Consider the following 19122-nt stretch of genomic DNA (forward strand, 5'->3'; position numbering starts at 1 on the left):
CACACACCCTCATCTGTACACATCACTGTCACTGCACCTCCATCACATACCCTCATCTGTACACATCACTGTCACTGCACCTCCATCACACACCCTCATCTGTACACATCACTGTCACTGCACCTCCATCACACACCCTCATCTGTACACATCACTGTCACTGCACCTCCATCACACACCCTCATCTATACACATCACTGTCACTGCACCTCCATCATACACCCTCATCTATACACATCACTGTCACTGCACCTCCATCACACACCCTCATCTATACACAGCACTGTCACTGCACCTCCATCATACACCCTCTGGAGCTGCCACTGGCAAGGAAATCCAGTAACAGAGCATTTTTTACTTAATGGAATGGGTCATGTTGGAGGGTATGGTGATAGTGCTGGGAAAGGGTTGCAGGGTCAGAGGCGGAACTGCCGGCGGTGCTAGGAGGCACCAGTCAAAATATTTCCTAGGGCATCATATTGGTTAGGGCCAGCTCTGGCTGATGGCTGATGGCAATGGCAACAAAAATGCAGGCGTGTTATGGCCATTTTTAGGTCATGTTTATGCCCTCAGCTGTGAACATGTAAGTAGAGAAACATGGCTCCTGCAACACTACTGCTGCTGCGGCCAGTCAGTGTAACTATAGTGCTACCATAAATGTCGGTTTTCCGCTTTATGCTACTTATATGTAGGCAGTTGCAAATGAGTTTTTAATGGCTCCGGTGCATGTCTAGCATCTTTGCTGGGCAGCAGCTTCACTTGCTGAGATTAGCAGTTTCTGAAGCCTTAAAATTCGCATTTGCGTACAATTATGAATGAGGTTATTAATTCTACAACAATGGATTCTCTTTTCTGGACCTTGTAGGCATCTCAGCTAAGGTCAAGCAATGTGGCTCAGCTGTGTCATATTCAGAGTAACCTCTTCACTTCTGGCTGCCTGCATGCTACTGTGTGACATATGGGTGCGGGTAGCGAGGTTTCGTGTTTCTTGATCATGTTGTAGATGTGTATACAGTATTTTGGGCTAAACAGAGTTGTGTATAAGGAGATATGTATGGTTTTGGGTGGATCTTCTTTAGCAGGTAAAGTGAACAGTTAGGGGGTGGAGAAGCTTTTGGCCAACTTACATTTCCCTCTGGAGCAGGTAATGGAGATATCGTCATTATCTAGACAAAATTTGCTGTTAATTAATAAAAATAAAAAGTTTTTTCTTTTCCACAGGTAAATTTAAAAATAAATAAATAAAAGAATTGCTTAAGATGATCAGTTGCTCTCCAGTTACCTGGACCTTCTTAATGTTGATCCTTCTTCAGTTGATTTCTTCCCTCTATCAGAGATGCAGGCTGGATGTCCCGGCTCTTGAGGGTATCACTCATCCAGGAGATATCATGATCGGAGTTTTGATGCCTATTTTTATGGATAAAGTTTACCAAAACATTATCTTCACCGATCGACCACCCAGAATCAGATGTGATCCGTAAGTGAGGATTAATTCTGTACGACTACTACAGCGATTGTGCTGGATGTGTGGACTACTTTATAGTGTTGGTACTCATTAGAAACTTTTCAAAAACTGCTAAAAAAAAGTACAAGTGGTCTACAAGCCACATAAATTTAGAGTGAACTAAATAAACTAGGGTCTATAGATACTGTAAATGTACTGTATATAAATTATTATTACTAATATTACTAATGGGGCATATTTATCAAAATTATTTGCAGCCACAGTATTTCCCCCCAAAAAACAAATTTTTAGGGGTTATCCACAAATATTAAGTATTCCCTGAATGTATGTAGGAGGGACAGGATTGGTCTGGGGCTCGGAATCGGCCCTGGGATTTGTGATGTGCGTGCATACACGTCACAGGGGGGCACGCTCACATCCCGGGGGCACGTGGACATGACGCATGTGGCGTGCCATGACTATGGGGGTGTGGACTCGCAGCACGCCCCTATTTATGTACGCATCAGAAAGCCGAAAACAGCGCTGCGCGCAGCTTTGCCGGCTCTCTGTGGGACCGGACCACCGGTCAATCTGGCATATGCCATAATTTTCAGATGTGCAGTCTGGCCTTGAGGAGGGACCACCTCCGATACCTGCTGCGATCCTTTCATTGCCACCGGCTGTTACATCTCCCATAGGTTTCTACACCCTTTGATGTTGCTATTGTTAATAAATATCCATTGTAAGTTGACCGACATGGTCAAAATACCGCCATTTAAAATACTGACAAGGTCAAAATACAGAAATTTAAAATGTCGACTGGTCGAAAAGTCAACATGATTTTTTCATGATTTTTTCATTGAAACCGACTTGTTCATACTTCACCATCCCAGTCGACCAGGAGGGGGAATATAATAGTGTGCCGAGCGCAGCAAAGCACCGCACCTGAAGCATGGTGAGCGCAGCAAGTCATGTGAGGGGACGCGGTACACTTATACGGTGTCCATGTCACCTATGTCGACATACACACACAAAAAAATGAAAACCGTGTGTCATCTTTTTGACCTGTCGACATTTTAAAAGTCGGTATTTTGATCTTGCCGGTATTTTAATGTCAGTATTTTGACCTTGTCTGTATTTTGACCATTGGTCAATTGTTGTCGGTATTTTGACCGTCGGGATTTTGATTGTAGTTATTTCGTACTAAACCCATCAGTTCCTCATTATCATCTGATCCTACACTGTAAAAGCTTATTTTAAAATTATTATTCACCTGTGTGATTACTGAAGAATCCTTTATTAATATACTTTCAGAAAAATTCCAGTTTTGAAACACTGCTTGCCGCAACTCCTGATTTTTACATAGACAGACGTAACAACCTGGCAGCAAAAATATTGAAATAAATGGCAAACAGTAGAAGTGCCGCTAGCTGGCAAATTTACTGAAAGAGCAAGCAGTTTTGCACAATCTCTAATAAGAATTCACATTCATCATACTGTATATATTAATATGGCAATGATGAATACCTACTTAAGGTGCCAAAACAATTAATATACTTGTGAGGCAAAATGATTTAATTTATTATTGATGGTAATTTAATTTAAATAATAAAATAAGAATACAATTTGTATTAGACAATTTAATATTAAATACAAATTAAGTGGATATTATTATTATTATTATTATTATTATTATTATATATAATATATATATATTATATATTATTATAAATAACTGGGATAATTATATTTTTTGTGTTAAATGTATGCTAGTACTTATGGTGACACAAATCTGTAATACAATTATTGAATCCACCATTAATTCAGAAATAAGAATTTAATTAACAAAAAATATTATTCACTCATGAACTAATTCACTTAAATTTGTATCCCCTTAATATTTATTTAAATTTGACATTGCTCTTTTAATACAAATCACATTCTTATGTTGTTATTATTTATTATTAATCCTTGTTAATAATTCATGCATGAATTAAGATAACCTAATGCCAGATTTATTTAAACTGTTTTTAATTAGTTTCCAGGGCTTATAAAAAGACAAAAATAGTTTTTTTAACTACTGTGTAAAATGCAAGAAGTTATACACATGTCCACTTGACTAGACATCATGCATCTGCAATATAAAAAAAATTGCCCTATTATCATGGAACAGTATTTTAGCCATGAATTTTTTTTTCTTGCAAAATAATTAAGGTTAAATGAATAAACAAATGTCTGGTATAGTTCCAAACTGTTCTTATATTGCTTAATGTGTTTTTTTCTCCAGTTAAAAATAATATTTTTTACACATATTTATGTATATGTTCATCCAGAAACAAAAATGCCCTCAGTATTTTAAACACAAATATTTTCATTTATTTCTGAGTGTGCTTCAAACCTAGAAAGTTAGCCTTTTGCTGGATGTCTTTTATGTCTAAAGATAATAAAACCATTGCTAATAAATCATCTGCCACTACTATCACAGCTGATGCTAGTAATAATAATTTGAAATATTTAACAAATAAAAAAAATTAACAAAACATATAATGATACATATAAGGCTATTATCTGTAAAAATTGGCATATATAATTTTTATTTAAATAAAATAAATATACATTATGGCTATTATTTGAAGAAAAAAATTAGGTTAGGCCTATATGCCAGGATAAGTCTTGCACAAAGTATGGATCTTTGTATTGCATGATGTCCACTTAAGCGGACATATGATTTTACATCAGCTGTAAAAAAAATGAGAGTTTTATCAAAACAGCTACCATATTATGTCCTAAATGTTACTTTCCTTATTTACTTTTATCTGCTCTGCTATCTTTGAGTAAAACATTTTTCTGAAATTTCTGAAGTGCTTGGTGCTGCTGAGCTTTTTTCAGCCATTTTATTTTGACCTTTTTGTAGGAATTAAAAACTGCCACCAGGTCACATACTGTACTTTCTAAGATTTTTAGAGGTCCAAGGAAGAGGACACCATAAACTAGATGTCAAAATATAATTCTAATGGAGATAATGACTTAAAAATAGCTGGCCACTGTAGTGGCCTTTATGCATGAAAGGGTTATAATATCCAATAATAAATTAATCAAATGATTGTGCTTACATGAGGAAAAAACTAGTTTAACTGTTTTGGATAATTTTTTATTATTTTTTTTCAATGTGTTTTTATGGAAAATATTTTCAGGAAAACACATTCTGTAAAATGTCTAAAAATTGTCACAGAACAAAAAGAAGACACAGAATATGCGTTAATAAAGTATTAATATTTGCAACTTTAAAACATATATGGAATATGACCCCTTGTTATGTTCTGGCCAGAGAGATAGCAATCTTATTGGCCTGTGCCATTTTCTATCTTTTTTTAACATTGATTTGACTTAAAGTACTATTAACATTTTGTTGTCAAAATTTGAACAAATTGTCATCATGGGTGCTCTGCCGCAGCAAGCTACCTGACAGCAGCGTAAGATTTAGGGACAGTTACCGCAGCCTACAAGGCACAAATGGCTGCGTAAACTACCTGCAGCACTGCTAAAGCTCTTCCAAAAATGCTAAAGAGGGCTGCAAACATTGCAGTCAACTGACCTTTTTAAAACAACTTATTTTCTATATTTGTTTCTTTAAATTGCTTTGCTCTCATTATCTGCTTTTATTTATTGTATACTTCCTATCTTTATATATTTATTTTTGTTTTATTTATTTTTTATTTTTATTTTTATTTATATTTATTCGTATTTTAATTTGTATTGTTACTTTTTTTGCACAACACAGTCATATCACACCCAGCACCTGGTTCAGTCTAAAAAACTGAAACTTACATATGAGCATTAAACCTCATTACCAAGCTGCTCTTATATCTAACTAGTGCAGCAAACTATATCTTCTTTCCATAAGTTGTTATACATCACCAGTGACCTGCATACTAAGCTTTCAAACCCCTGAATATTTGGATACAAAATTAATGTCAATTTGCTGTATGTCTGAACTTGCCAACACAATGAACTACATATCCCTGTGTGAGTTTCTGACAGAGATAGTGTAATACATACTGTATCCTGGGAATTGCAGGCTGTGATGGACTTTGTGTGAGTATTGCCGTATTTTTAAAGCAGCAATTATTTACACAGCAAAACTAACCTGGTTTTTCCATGTAAATGAGAGGCACTTTAAAAATACGGCGCCTCCCACTTCTTGCAGCCACTTTTACATTAGCACATTATGGCCCTCATTCTGAGTTGTTCGCTCGCAAGCTGCTTTTAGCAGCTTTACACACGCTAAGCCGCCGCCTACTGGGAGTGAATCTTAGCTTCTTAAAATTGCGAACGAAAGATTCTCAAAATTGCGATTACACACCTCTTAGCAGTTTCTGAGTAGCTTCAAACTTACTCGGCATCTGCAATCAGTTCAGTGCTTGTCGTTCCTGGTTTGACGTCACAAACACACCCAGCGTTCGCCCAGACACTCCTCCGTTTCTCCAGCCACTCCCGCGTTTTTCCCAGAAACTGTAGCGTTTTTTCGCACACACCCATAAAACGGCCAAACACCCACTTCCTGTCTATCACATTACGATCACCAGAACGAAGAAAAAACCGTGAGTAAAATTCCTAACTGCATAGCAAATTTACTTGGCGCAGTCGCACTAAGCGGAAAATCGCTGCGATGCGAAAAAATTTACAGAGCGAACAACTCGGAATGAGGGCCTATGTGGAGTTTGGAAAGGAAGGATTGTTCCATGACAGGAAACATGCTGTACTGTGAGTGTAAGGATAGAACTATCAAGGAGTATATAGGAATATAGGAACATTTTTAGAATATTTTAATTAAGTAGTAGTTAGGAATATTTGCAATTTATGATGGGTAAATACCTACATTTCTGAATAATTAACATGAAGCTACAATACCAGATAAGTAAAATGGGATGAAGCAGTACGCTTGGAGGTACATAAAGGTGATTACTGCCAACAAATAGCCATTTATAAATTGGCCCAATAAGGATTAATAGTAGTATTTATTAAAATTTCCTTACATGAATAGAAAATCTATATTATTCAGCTTTGAACAGAGTCAAATACAAATAGATACATTGGGGGTAATTCTGAGTTGATCGCAGCAGCAAGTTTGTTAGCAATTGGGCAAAACCATTTGCACTGCAGGGGGGGGGGCAGATATAACATTTGCAGAGAGAGTTAGATTTGGGTGGGTTATTTTGTTTCTGTGCAGGGTAATTACTGGCTGCTTTATTTTTACACTGCAATTTAGATTTCAGTTTGAATACACCCCACCCAAATCTAACTCTCTCTGCACATGTTATATCTGCCCCCCCCCCCCCCCCCCCGGCAGTGCACTTGGTTTTGCCAACTGCTAACAAATTTGCTGCTGCGATCAACTCAGAATTAGGCCCATTGGGGGTAATTCCAAGTTGAATTTTGTTAGCAGTTGGGCAAAACCATGTGCACTGCAGGGGAGGCAGATACAACATGTGCAGAAAGAGTTAGGATTTGGGTGGGTTATTTTGTTTCTGTGCAGGGTAAATACTGGCTGCTTTATTTTTACACTGCAAATTAGATTGCAGATTGAACACACCACACCCAAATCTAACTCTCTCTGCACATGTTAAATCTGCCTCCCCTGCAGTGCACATGGTTTTGCCCAACTGCTAACAAAATTCCTGCTGCTATCAACTTGGAATTACCCCCATTATGTAGTGTTTTCTTCAGAGCTCAGTAGAGTCACATATGGTCGAGGTCATTTTTTTTTAGGGGTTTTCACATATTTTTAAACTTTTGTTTGTTTTACCATCCACATAGACTACACTTCTTCTCAGCACTCAGTAGGGAAATCCTGTATCATTAAAATTTGGACACCAACATTTTTAGGGTTCCCAGAAGACAGCTAGTTCCCCAATTAACTTTCCATCTGCTTTAATACTTGTATATACATTGTAGAACACTTACCTAGCTTTTGTTCTGATACTTTATTATATGTATAGAACACTTCTGACTTATGCTGTTTGTACTCATTTATGTCATGAAGATTCTGGTTGAATTCCTACCACCAACTTCTAGCCATAAAGTTTGCTGTAAACGAGATCAACATGAACCCCAATGTTCTTGGTAACATGACGTTAGGGTTGCAGGTATATAAGACGTGTAATGTGCCTCACTATGAAGTACAAGGAGCCTTACACTTGTTATCTGAATCCAGTATGGCCATCCCCAGCTACAGGTGTCATGGGCGATCAGCCTACAGTGCGGTTATAGGATCTTTCTTTTCCACCAACTCAATGACATTGGCAAATATGTTAGGAGTCTTAAGATACCCTCAGGTAAGAATATTATTATTATTATTATTATTATTACTTCAGATCACAATAGTACAGTACACTGAGTCAATGGTTCCATAGTTAATACACCAACAAAATATATAATTTGTATATTAAAATAAGATATGCATATACAAATGGAGCACTTTCATAAAGGACGCAAAGTCATGTTACTGTAGGCATATGCATTTTTCTTTCTTTTGCTAGATCAGTGGAGCATCAAGTATCTCTCTCCTTAGCAATCGTATAATGTTCCCCTCATTTGTCAGGACGGTTCCCAGTGATAAGGAACAGTCTAAGGGACTGGCAAAGCTCATTCTACACTTTGGTTGGACCTGGGTCGGTCTGTTGGCTGTGGACAATGATTATGGCCTACAAGGGATTCAACCAATCAGGGAAGACATAATAAAGGCTGGAGCATGTATTGCCTTCACTGAATATATTCGTTTATCTCAACCAGACCACAACGCACCCCACATTGTCATGGTCATTAAAGAGTCATCAGCTAAGGTTGTCGTCATCTTCGCTTCTGATGCTAATTTGGTTCCTATCATGAGTGAGATGTTGAAACAGCAAATCAAAGAAAAGATCTTTGTCTCAAATGCTGGTTGGTCAATGTCTAATTTGTTCTCAGCTGGAAGCTTTACACAACTTTTATCAGGGTCCATCGGTTTATTTATCAACAACAGAGTGATTCCAGAATTCAGTGACTACCTCAATGAGGTCCATCCTTCTGTGATAAACTCCTGGGTGAACTTATACTGGGAGAAACTTTTCAACTGTAACTTTCTGTATCAGGAGAACACAACCAGTCCATTGAATCCCATGGTGAAAGAGTGCACAGGAGCAGAGAGTATAGACAGCATCAAGAACAGCTTCATCTACACCAATAGCTTAACTTTTCTTCATGGCTACTACGCTGCTGTCCATGTTGTAGCCAAAGCTTTAGAAGACCTGAAGAACTGCAAAGTAAGACAAGGAACAGTTTCCGTTATGAGCTGTAAGGACATTTTGAATTTCAAGCCATGGCAGGTAATGTAACGTTATATCGGGGGCTAAAGTGCTATAGAAAATTTAAAAAACAAAAACACTTCTCAAAGAAATAACATTTATTATTAGATGGCATTCTCAAAGCTTTGAAATTTACATTTGGCGTAGCAATAGTTTAATTTGGAAGGTACTGTGGAAGAAGGTGTTTTTGAAGGACATTTTAGGACATCTATCCTTTTTGAACCTTATGGCAGGAGATGCACAGAAATACAGTTACAAAGACATAGAAGCACAAACAGTTAAACAGAGCATATACAATTTTAAAGCAAAATGTTTTCAAACAGAATAAAAAATGTATTATCTACCTTACAGCTCCTGCACTATATAAAGAATGTGAGGGTCACACTGAACAGCGGAAGTGACATTTATTTTGATGAACATGGAGACATCCCTGCAGTCTATGACATTGTGAACTGGCAGTTGACCCAGGAAGGGACTCTGCAACTGGTCAAGGTTGGCAGTTATGACACTGTCACATCTTCTGGTCAATTTCTCAACATCAACTCAAGTCAGTTGTCATGGACTATGGGGAAAAAAGAGGTGGGACTTTGCAAAGTTTTAATTACAATTTGTCTGGAAAATAACATAGAACATTTAGGATGTACAGTACTTTCTGATGTTTGTTTTCCAAAATATAAACTCAACATTGTCTCCTATCATCAGACCCCTCGCTCTGTCTGCAGTGGGAGCTGTCTACCAGGTACCAGGAAGGCAGCTATCAGAGGACAACCTGTGTGTTGCTTTGAATGTGTCCCTTGTCTACAGGGAGAAATATCTAACCAAACAGGTGAGTTATGGACCTTCTGATACCTCCTGAGAATATATCAGAAGAACATAAATTGTTGCTTTGTTTTGAGATATATTTTAAGCTGTTCTTAGTGGATCAGTGGATGGACCTAAATTATCAATGCAAAAATAATATTGATGATTAAATGTATTAGAACAATTACAGTTTAAGAATTCATTGTACGGCTAACAAGTTCCATTGAAAATGTTTACTGTTAGATAATGAGGATTGGTACGTTTTGTCGACATTCATAATGTTAGCTCTGAAGAAATGTCGGCATGATTAAAACAGCAACAAAACAGTGTGTCCTGGTGTAGCGGCTTCACTTTCCTGGTAGCAGCTCCGGCATTGTCTTCTGTGCCTGGTGGTTAGGTGATCGTGACTTCCGGGTGCCATGTAGTATTTTTCTGTGGTAACGCAAACCCCTAACCCTAATCCTATCCCTAACCCTCCCGTCCTACAGCTAACGCTAAGTCTGCCCGTTATGCTTAACCCTCCACCTAGTGCCTTTTTATAACCTCCATCTAGGGTAGGCATTCCCAACCTAGGTCCTCAAGGAACACTAACAGTCCATGTTTTAGTGATTTCCATGCTTACGTACAGGTGACTTAATTAATACCTCAGTCATTTTGATTTGACCATCTGTGCTGAAGCCTAGATATCACTGAAACCTGCACTGTTAGTGTGCCTTGTGGACCGAGGTTGGGAATGCCTGCATTATCACCTAACCCCAATCTCCCCTCCCTTAGCCTAACTCTTATCTCCCACCCCATAGCCTAACACCTCACAACCTAACCCTCTTTTGCAAAGCATAACCCTATCCCTTTGATGCTGCAGCCTAACCTTAACCCTCCCCTAGTACCTTTATCTAACCTCCCTCTAGGGCCCAACTCTAACCTCCCCTCCAATTAATAATGTAACCCTAACCATCACACAACTGCATAAATAACCCTCCTCTCCCATAGCCTAACCATCCCCTCCCACAGCCTAACCCTGACTCTACCCTCCCACTGCCTTACCCAAACTCTGCCTTTATAAAGCCTAACCCTAACCCTCAGCTACCACAGCTTAACCTTAACCCTTTCCCTAGTGCCTTTTTCTAACTTCCCTCTACTGCCTAACCCTCCCTTCCTGCAGCCTAACCCTAACCCTTCCCTTAGTGCCTAGTGCCTACATAGTGTCTACCCTAACCCTATGATTGTCTACATTTTGATTTGTCAACATATTGACTCCCTTCCAGAAAAAATCAGTTGTCAAGCCGTGTATTAAAAATTGCACGGTGCATGTTTCAGATATTTTTTTATCTTTGTTCAAAAGTTCACGTTAGGTTAAATGAAAATAAAGATGTCACAATCAAAAGTAAATTTGTTTTAGAAGAACCATTGTAGAACCTTGAAGAACCTTCGAGTGAAACATGAGGAGATTATGGCAAAAATGGATATAGTGATATCTATGCACAGATTATGTTACTGCTATCATTCTAAATGTCCTTTTTTCACTCAAAACACAAGAAAACATTATGTAATAATTGTGATTTTCTATACCTCAGATTCCATTAATTGTCTGAAGTGTCCATGGGACCAGTGGCCGAATCTTCAGAAAACCGAATGTCTACAGAAGCCCATAGAGTTCCTACACTATGAAGATCCATTAGGAGCAGCATTGGCAGTGACAAGCATATTGTCCTCAGCCATTCCTGTTATAATATTAACAATTTTCATTTACTCTAAGGACACACCGATAGTGAAAGCTAACAATTACTCTCTAAGCTGCCTTCTGCTGGTGTCCCTGTCTTTGTGCTTCCTCTGCTCTTTAGGTTTCATTGGGTATCCCCAACCAGAGAACTGTGTCCTACGCCAAGCTGCATTTGGCCTGGTGTTTACTCTTTGCATCTCTTGTATTTTGGCAAAAACTATGATGGTGGTCTTTGCTTTCATGGCCACCAGACCGGGCAGTAGCCTGAGGAGATGGACCACACCTCAAGTGTCCTACATGATCATTTCTGCTTGTTTCCTTTTACAATTAATTTTATGTCTCACTTGGCTGACACTCGCTCCTCCTTTCCCACAGTACAACACTTACACCAAACCTGGACTAATCATTGTTGAGTGTAATGAAGGCTCCCCCATTGCCTTTTGGACCATGCTGGGTTATCTGTTCCTTCTGGTCACCATTAGTTTCATTGTTGCCTTCCTGGCTCGGAGACTTCCTGACACCTTCAATGAGGCCCAGTTCATTACCTTCAGCATGCTGGCCTTCCTCAGTGTCTGGGTGTCCTTTATCCCGGCCTCCATCAGTGCTCAGGGTAAATACACAGTGGCCATGGAAATATTTGCTATCCTGGCTTCCAGTTGGGCTCTGGTGATCTGTATGTTCCTTCCTAAATGTTTCATCATAGTGTTCAGACCAGACATGAACTCCAGGGAACATTTCATGAGAAGAGGCAGAGATCAATCTAAAAGCAGGTGGAAATAGATAAAAGCATCAACAAAAATCATATTTAATATTTGCTGTTAAAAATGAAGCTTTGAAATAATGAAAAGATTAATTTTGTTGCTTGATCTTGTGTACGTTGAACTGATGGTGGTGCACAGTGTCTTGTGTAATGCTCCAATATCTTTCATAAATATTTAGATGAGCATAAATATGCTGACTAGGGCAGTTAAAGCTTTTGGTTTAAAATGTTTTATACATACACTAACATTTAGTCTACTGCATAGTCATGTCCTAAGAGTTTTGGGGTTGAGGCCTTGTGATGCTCCAGAGGACACACAAAAAATGTAATTGCTGACTATTATAATGAAACGGGCACATGCAACCAGCTGTTCTAATGCTAATATATTACCAGTGTTTGTATATGTTTTTATTTTAGGTTTCATGAGCTAAAAACATTAAAGAACCCTTTCTCCACCAACTGTGGGCTTTCATTATAGCTTTATTGTATATAAAAAAAGTACATGTTCTCCCGCATCAGCAACTCTTATGTTCTAATAAAGTATTTTCACTTCATTAGAGACTAGTCTGATGTCATGAATTGGGATCTTAGTCCTACATACCATACAAAGCTCTGTCATATCATTGCTGGCCTCAAGTCTCCATGTCCACCACAATAATCATCTTGCTTCCTGACATGTTTGTAAACAAACCACCCAGCTGCATGAGTGCAGACATTTTGGATTCACCATGTGAATGGCTAAACTTCAGCAACCTATGAACAGTCACTGATGTCTTTTTAAACCTGTTCTGGCCTGCTGCAAATTGCCAGAGCAACACTTTCGTTCTCGGATAGTTCCTGGTTCCCAGGCCCCAGTCCTTCTGTAACTGTTCCAGATTTCCGCTGACAGTATTCTACAAGCTGTGTCCTGCTGTTTGACTAGTGTTGCTATTTCCATTCAGCTTCCAAGCCTCTTCTGCACCAGATCACCACTGCCAGTTCAATGTGCCTGCTGATTATCATCTTCTCTCTGTCTACATCACAGCACCTATGAAGCTTCGGTCAGTCATCTGGGTTTTTGCTGTCTGAAGCTGCAACCACTATTTACCACATATTGTGCTTATCTGCTGCATGCCATCAACTATGGATATCCTCAACATCATCTATTTCAGCTTACAGAAACTTTCATTCTGTCCCTCTGGCTACTCCACAGGCTGGTGTTATGTTTGGCTCCTCTATTCTGTGTTTCTCCTACCAAGGGCTGTCCTGTGGTTCAGGGGTTCAATTCCAGGGAGGAGTTTTGTTCACGTTTTAGATCTTTCCAGCTGATTCTGCATAGTTAGTCTTGGATCCTGAATCCAGTTCCAGGTCTGGACCGAGCAGTCCCCGGTTGTTGTCTGCAGCAGTCATCAGACCTGGATACCTAAGACTCTGGTTCCTGCTTGAGTTCTGTATTCTGACCAGTGCTGTAACTACATGTGTGCCAGGTGTGCTTGGCACAAAGCGCAGTTGCCCTGAGGGCGCACGGCCAGCGGCTTGTAATGAGTCAAATTGACTCATTACAAGCCGCCTGTTGTGCTGTGTGCGCCCATGCACCACGCTGGAGGAGAGCAGCAGCGCCGGAGGCAGGGAAGGAGGAGGAGGGAGGGGGACTGGAGCCGCAGCAGCGCTATGTAATTGGTAGTAGCGCCACTGCAGCAGTCCCCTATCCTTCCGCATTGGCTACCCAGCGCTGCTGTGAATGCTGGGATGCGCTTCCCTCATCCCAGCATTCACAGCAGCGGCCAGCCAATGCAAAAGGAGAGGGGACTGCTGCAGCGGCGCCTCTACCAAGTACTGTACATAGCGCTGCTGCAGCTCCAGTCCCCCTCCCTCCTCCTCCTTCTCCCCTGCGGCTGCCCGGGATCTGCCAGCACGAGGAGCCTGACTGCCAGCGGGGAGAGATGGTAAGTATCTCTCTCTCTCTTTATTCTGTCTGCCACAATGTGTAAAAAGGGGGACTGTCTGCCGTAATGTGTAAAAAGGGGGATGCTGTCTGCCGTAATGTGTAAAAAGGGGACGCTGTCTGCCGTAATGTGTAAAAAGGGGCTCTACCTGGTGTAGTAGCGCTACTGTGCAGCGTAATTTGAATAATGGAGACTACTGTGCACCGTAGTATGAATTGGTATTATTTTGTGGCCACGCCCCTTCTGCATGAAGCCACACCCCTATATATTTTGCCCTGCGGCTGCCCGGGATCTGCCAGCACGAGGAGCCTGACTGCCAGCGGGGAAAGATGGTAAGTATCTCTCTCTGTCTTTATTCTGTCTGCCACAATGTGTAAAAAGGGGGACTGTCTGCCGTAATGTGTAAAAAGGGGGATGCTGTCTGCCGTAATGTGTAAAAAGGGGACGCTGTCTGCCGTAATGTGTAAAAAGGGGGACTGGCTGCCGTAATGTGTAAAAGGGGCTCTACCTGGTGTAGTAGCGCTACTGTGCAGCGTAATTTGAATAATGGAGACTACTGTGCACCGTAGTATGAATTGGTATTATTTTGTGGCCACGCCCCTTCTGCATGAAGCCACACCCCTATATATTTTGCCCTGCGGCTGCCTGGGATCTGCCAGCACGAGGAGCCTGACTGCCAGTGGGGAAAGATGGTAAGTATCTCTCTCTGTCTTTATTCTGTCTGCCACAATGTGTAAAAAGGGGGACTGTCTGCCGTAATGTGTAAAAAGGGGGATGCTGTCTGCCGTAATGTGTAAAAATGGGACGCTGTCTGCCGTAATGTGTAAAAAGGGGGACTGGCTGCCGTAATGTGTAAAAGGGGCTCTACCTGGTGTAGTAGCGCTACTGTGCAGCGTAATTTGAATAATGGAGACTACTGTGCACCGTAGTATGAATTGGTATTATTTTGTGGCCACGCCCCTTCTGCATGAAGCCACACCCCTATATATTTTTCACGCGTCTTGCACAGCCCCTATCTTGCATGGGGGGGGGGGCAATACTGTTTCTTCCACACAGCGCTAAAATGCCTAGTGACGGCACTGATTCTGACTCCGGGCTCTGTAATATATTCAGAGCTGAGTTCTCTAAGCAAGTTTTCTGAGTTCCATCACCAGTTCACCAGAAATTATACATTGTTTCTCAGTTACCTGGTAGAATGGGGATATGGATAAAGATGGGTGCTTAGTTTGTTTCTGAAAAACTACACCAAGATCAAAATGAATGGCTGGTTTATATTAAATAACATTTAAAATATACAGGAGCATATTGCAAACTATCATTAAGTAAAAAAAAATCTCAACATTTTGCCATCCTAGAGATAATGGTGGTCATTCCGAGTTGTTCGCTCGGTAATTTTCTTCGCATCGCAGCGATTGACTGCGCCAAGTAAATTTGCTAAGAAGTTTGGTATTTTACTCACGGCATTACGAGGTTTTATCTTCGTTCTGGTGATCGTAATGTGATTGACAGGAAGTGGGTGTTTCTGGGCGGAAACTGGCCGTTTTATGGGAGTGTGTGAAAAAACGCTGCCGTTTCTGGGAAAAACGCGGGAGTGGCTGGAGAAACGGGGGAGTGTCTGGGCAGACGCTGGGTGTGTTTGTGACGTCAAACCAGGAACGAAACTGACTGAACTGATCGCAGTGGCAGAGTAAGTCCCGAGCTACTCAGAAACTGCAAAGAAATTTCTATTCGCAATTTTGAGAATCTTTCGGTCGCAATTTTGCTAAGCTAAGATTCACTCCCAGTAGGCGGCGGCTTAGCGTGTGCAATGCTGCTAAAAGCAGCTTGCGAGCGAACAACTCAGAATGAGGGCCAATATTAAGATTATTATTATTATTATTATTAGTATTATTTATTTTATTAGTTTATTAGCAGTTTTAGTAGACAATAACTGTGCATACAGTAAATGTGATTTATAAAATCAGAATTACTATACATACAGGTGGTCATTCCGAGTTGATCGCAGCCAGCAACTTTTTGCTGCTGTTGCGATCAACTAGTCCACGCCTATGGGGGAGTGTATTTAGCTTAGCAGGACTGCGATCGCTTGTGCAGCCCTGCTAAGCTAAAAAAGTTTCAAGCAGAAGTTGACTAGCCCTGGACATACTTACCCTGTGCGACGATCTCAGTGATGCAGGTCCCGGCTTTGACGTAAGACATCTGCCCTCCGTTCTCCTGAACACGCCTGCGTTTTCTTATCCACTCCCCGAAAATGGCTGGCAACGTTTCGGTGACGCCCAGGTACGCCTTCTTTCTGTTAATCTTCTTGCGGTACGCTCTGTTAATGCTATCTTAGTTGTCCTGGACGTAACCCGGCGACCCCTGTCGCCGGGCAACATCGTGTATGCGCAGTGCGGCCGCCACACAAGCACATTTCAGACCCGTTCTCACCACAGCGACAAACCACTGTGTGTGAACGGGTCGGAATGATCCCCACAGTACTGTATGGTACATTGGCCCTCATTCCGAGTTGGTCGCTAAGTTTTTCGTTCGCACAACATATTCGCAAAGTTGCGTTAGTGTAGTAAATTTGCGAACATCCGCCCCCAACGTATTTTTGCACATTCGTACACAGTATTACACAAAGTGGGCGTACGCCAAATGACATCGCAGCAATGCAAAACCATCGCAGCATTGCGAAACAATCGCATTAACACATACTTCATCGTAAAATTACTAAGTTTTCGTATATTTACCCATCCATGTTAAAAGTGCACACTTTTGTGGACAAACGCACCACAATGCTTTTTTTCCCCCTATTCAGTGGAATTACACCTTTATGTTAAAAGTCCACAAGCCCTCCTCAATTACGAGCCCAATTAGTGTAATTAATGTCAATGGTCCTGACCAATTAAGTCTCCAAAGAATACCAGAAGAACACTTTGTAGCTCTAATTGGCCAGAAACATTGTTGTTTAAATTTGTAAAATATAGATATTGTAATTTTTATTGCTCTAATGCAAATGTTTGAAGTATTGTGTATATGTGTAGTGTGTGAAAAAATGTCTTTTCATGTATTTAAAAACCATAACCTCCTAACGAGTTTTGTGTGTGTAGAATTTTGTGTTTTATATTTTTAATGTTAAGCTTAAGTAAGATGTGTGAACTGTTTAAGGTCACCAATTTCTGCAAGGCAATGTGCTGTTCCTTTATAGCATAAATAAGCACAACACCCACTTAACTTCAACAATTTATTATTTTTTTTTTTTTGGTTTTTAAAGTAACTTTTAACAAAATTTAAAAAAAAATTTCACAGATTTTTTTCGATCGCCTCGATATCTGCTAACACTTCTCTTAAATGGCCTTTCAAACGCCCTAAAAGTGCTGGCAAAGTGCTGGGATCTCCAACTGCAGCATCTGAAAAGAAGAGTCAAAGAAAACATTAATAACTTACTCACATTACCTATTATACAAGCAGGGCACAAAGCACACTTTAATGCAGGCCTGTCCAAACTGATGCCCTCCAGCTGTTGTGAAACTACATAGACCAGCATGCCTTGACACAGTTTTGGGGACCGAGAATGCAAAACGGTGTCAGGGCATGCTGGAATGTGTAGTTTCTCAGCAGCTGTATGTCCGCAGTTTGGAGAGGCCTGCATTAATGCCTAAGTGACTACATCATGGCTGTTTTCAAGATAAATCAGTAGCCGAACAAAACACAAGCCTGCTCAGCAATGTTTTTTTGTTTATTACAAGAAAGTGGACCACACCATGGGGTACATTTATTACTACTGGAGTTCTATTTAAGAAGGGACGTTGCCCATAGCAACCAATAAAATTATACATATTATCTTGTAAAAGTGGACTTACAAATATCAACTATAATCTTATTGGTTGCTATGGGCAACGTCCCATGTTAAAGAGAACTCCACTTAAGTAGAAATGTTACCATCAAAACTGAGCACATATAAACCATGTTGTCCTGGCAACCCTGTTGAACTAATGAGTGTCGACCTAGAATGGACACACAAAAAATTGCACACATAACACTACATATAATGACACTCTTTAAAAATTCAATGCAACATGTACACCATGAATAATAACTCTTTTTTTTTCCCCTTGGTAGCGTATTCCCAACAGTACAACAGGGCATGTTTTGAGATTGTAAGTCTAAGTAGGTAATCATTATTGTAAAAATGTAAAAACACTTACTTTCCTCAACAACATTGTCAGTTAGCCCATCTGGGGCTTCTTCTGCCCATTCGCTGGGTGGTGATGGCAGCTGGATGGGGGAAGGAGGCTGGATGGGGGAAGGAGGCTGGATGGGGGAAGGAGGCTGGATGGGGGAAGGAGGCTGGATGGGGGAAGAAGGCTGGATGGGGGAAGGAGGAGGGATTGGGGAAGTATTTTCTGAGGGTGGGTCTGATTGTGAGGGCGAGGGGGGCGGAGAGAATGTTTGGCCAATGGATGTTGAGGGGAGCTGAGAAGGGGATTTTGAAGGAGAAGGAGAAGGGGACTGGTAAGGAGGAGAAGGGGGCACAGAAAGAGAAGGAGAGGTGGGCTGAGAAGGGGAGTGGGAAGCTGAGGGGGAGTGGGAAGCTGAGGGGGAGTGGGAAGCTGAGGGGGACTGGGAAGCTGAGGGGGACTGGGAAACTGAGGGGGACTGGGAAACTGAGGGGGACTGGGAAGGGGAGGAGGACTGAGAAGGGGAGGAGGACTGAGAAGGGGAGGGGGACTGAGAAGGGGAGGGGGGCTGAGAAGGGACATGATGTGTGCTCCCTGCATCACCTTGCCGTTGTGGTTGTCCTAGAATGAGATATGTTATGTATTTATTGTTTGCATGTTTAAAAAATCAAAACACCATTTGCCAATTACACTGTGCTGTCCCGTGTAAAAGACACAGGGCTAATTTTTATAATGTTTATGTTGTCCATAGCTAACAATCTGATTCTACATTACTTTTGTGTTGCTCATTACATAATCTATTCCATTGACTCATAATTATTGTTATAGGCAACATCATCATATCAATATTCAAGGCACCTTATTATATTGACACCACTGATCAAGTTATGTGGTACAGTTTCCAGCCTGTGTAGTAATTATGAACAGCATGCAGTTGTTTTGACAAACTTTGCAACAGTCAGT

The 19122-nt window shown here is 40.7% G+C and overlaps 1 protein-coding gene across 1 annotated transcript; it reads left to right on the forward strand.

The window, feature by feature from the left end:
- The first annotated feature begins 1259 nt into the window (after positions 1–1259).
- Positions 1260–12088, forward strand: LOC134934172 (extracellular calcium-sensing receptor-like). Its single transcript, XM_063929666.1, has 6 exons — positions 1260–1477; positions 7488–7779; positions 7984–8808; positions 9139–9366; positions 9490–9613; positions 11163–12088. The coding sequence occupies exons 1-6, from the start codon at positions 1260–1262 to the stop codon at positions 12086–12088; spliced, it is 2613 nt and encodes an 870-aa protein (XP_063785736.1).
- The last annotated feature ends 7034 nt before the right edge of the window (positions 12089–19122 follow it).

This window comes from Pseudophryne corroboree, chromosome 6, assembly GCF_028390025.1.
Source record: "Pseudophryne corroboree isolate aPseCor3 chromosome 6, aPseCor3.hap2, whole genome shotgun sequence".
NCBI classification, from domain to species: Eukaryota; Metazoa; Chordata; class Amphibia; order Anura; family Myobatrachidae; genus Pseudophryne; species Pseudophryne corroboree.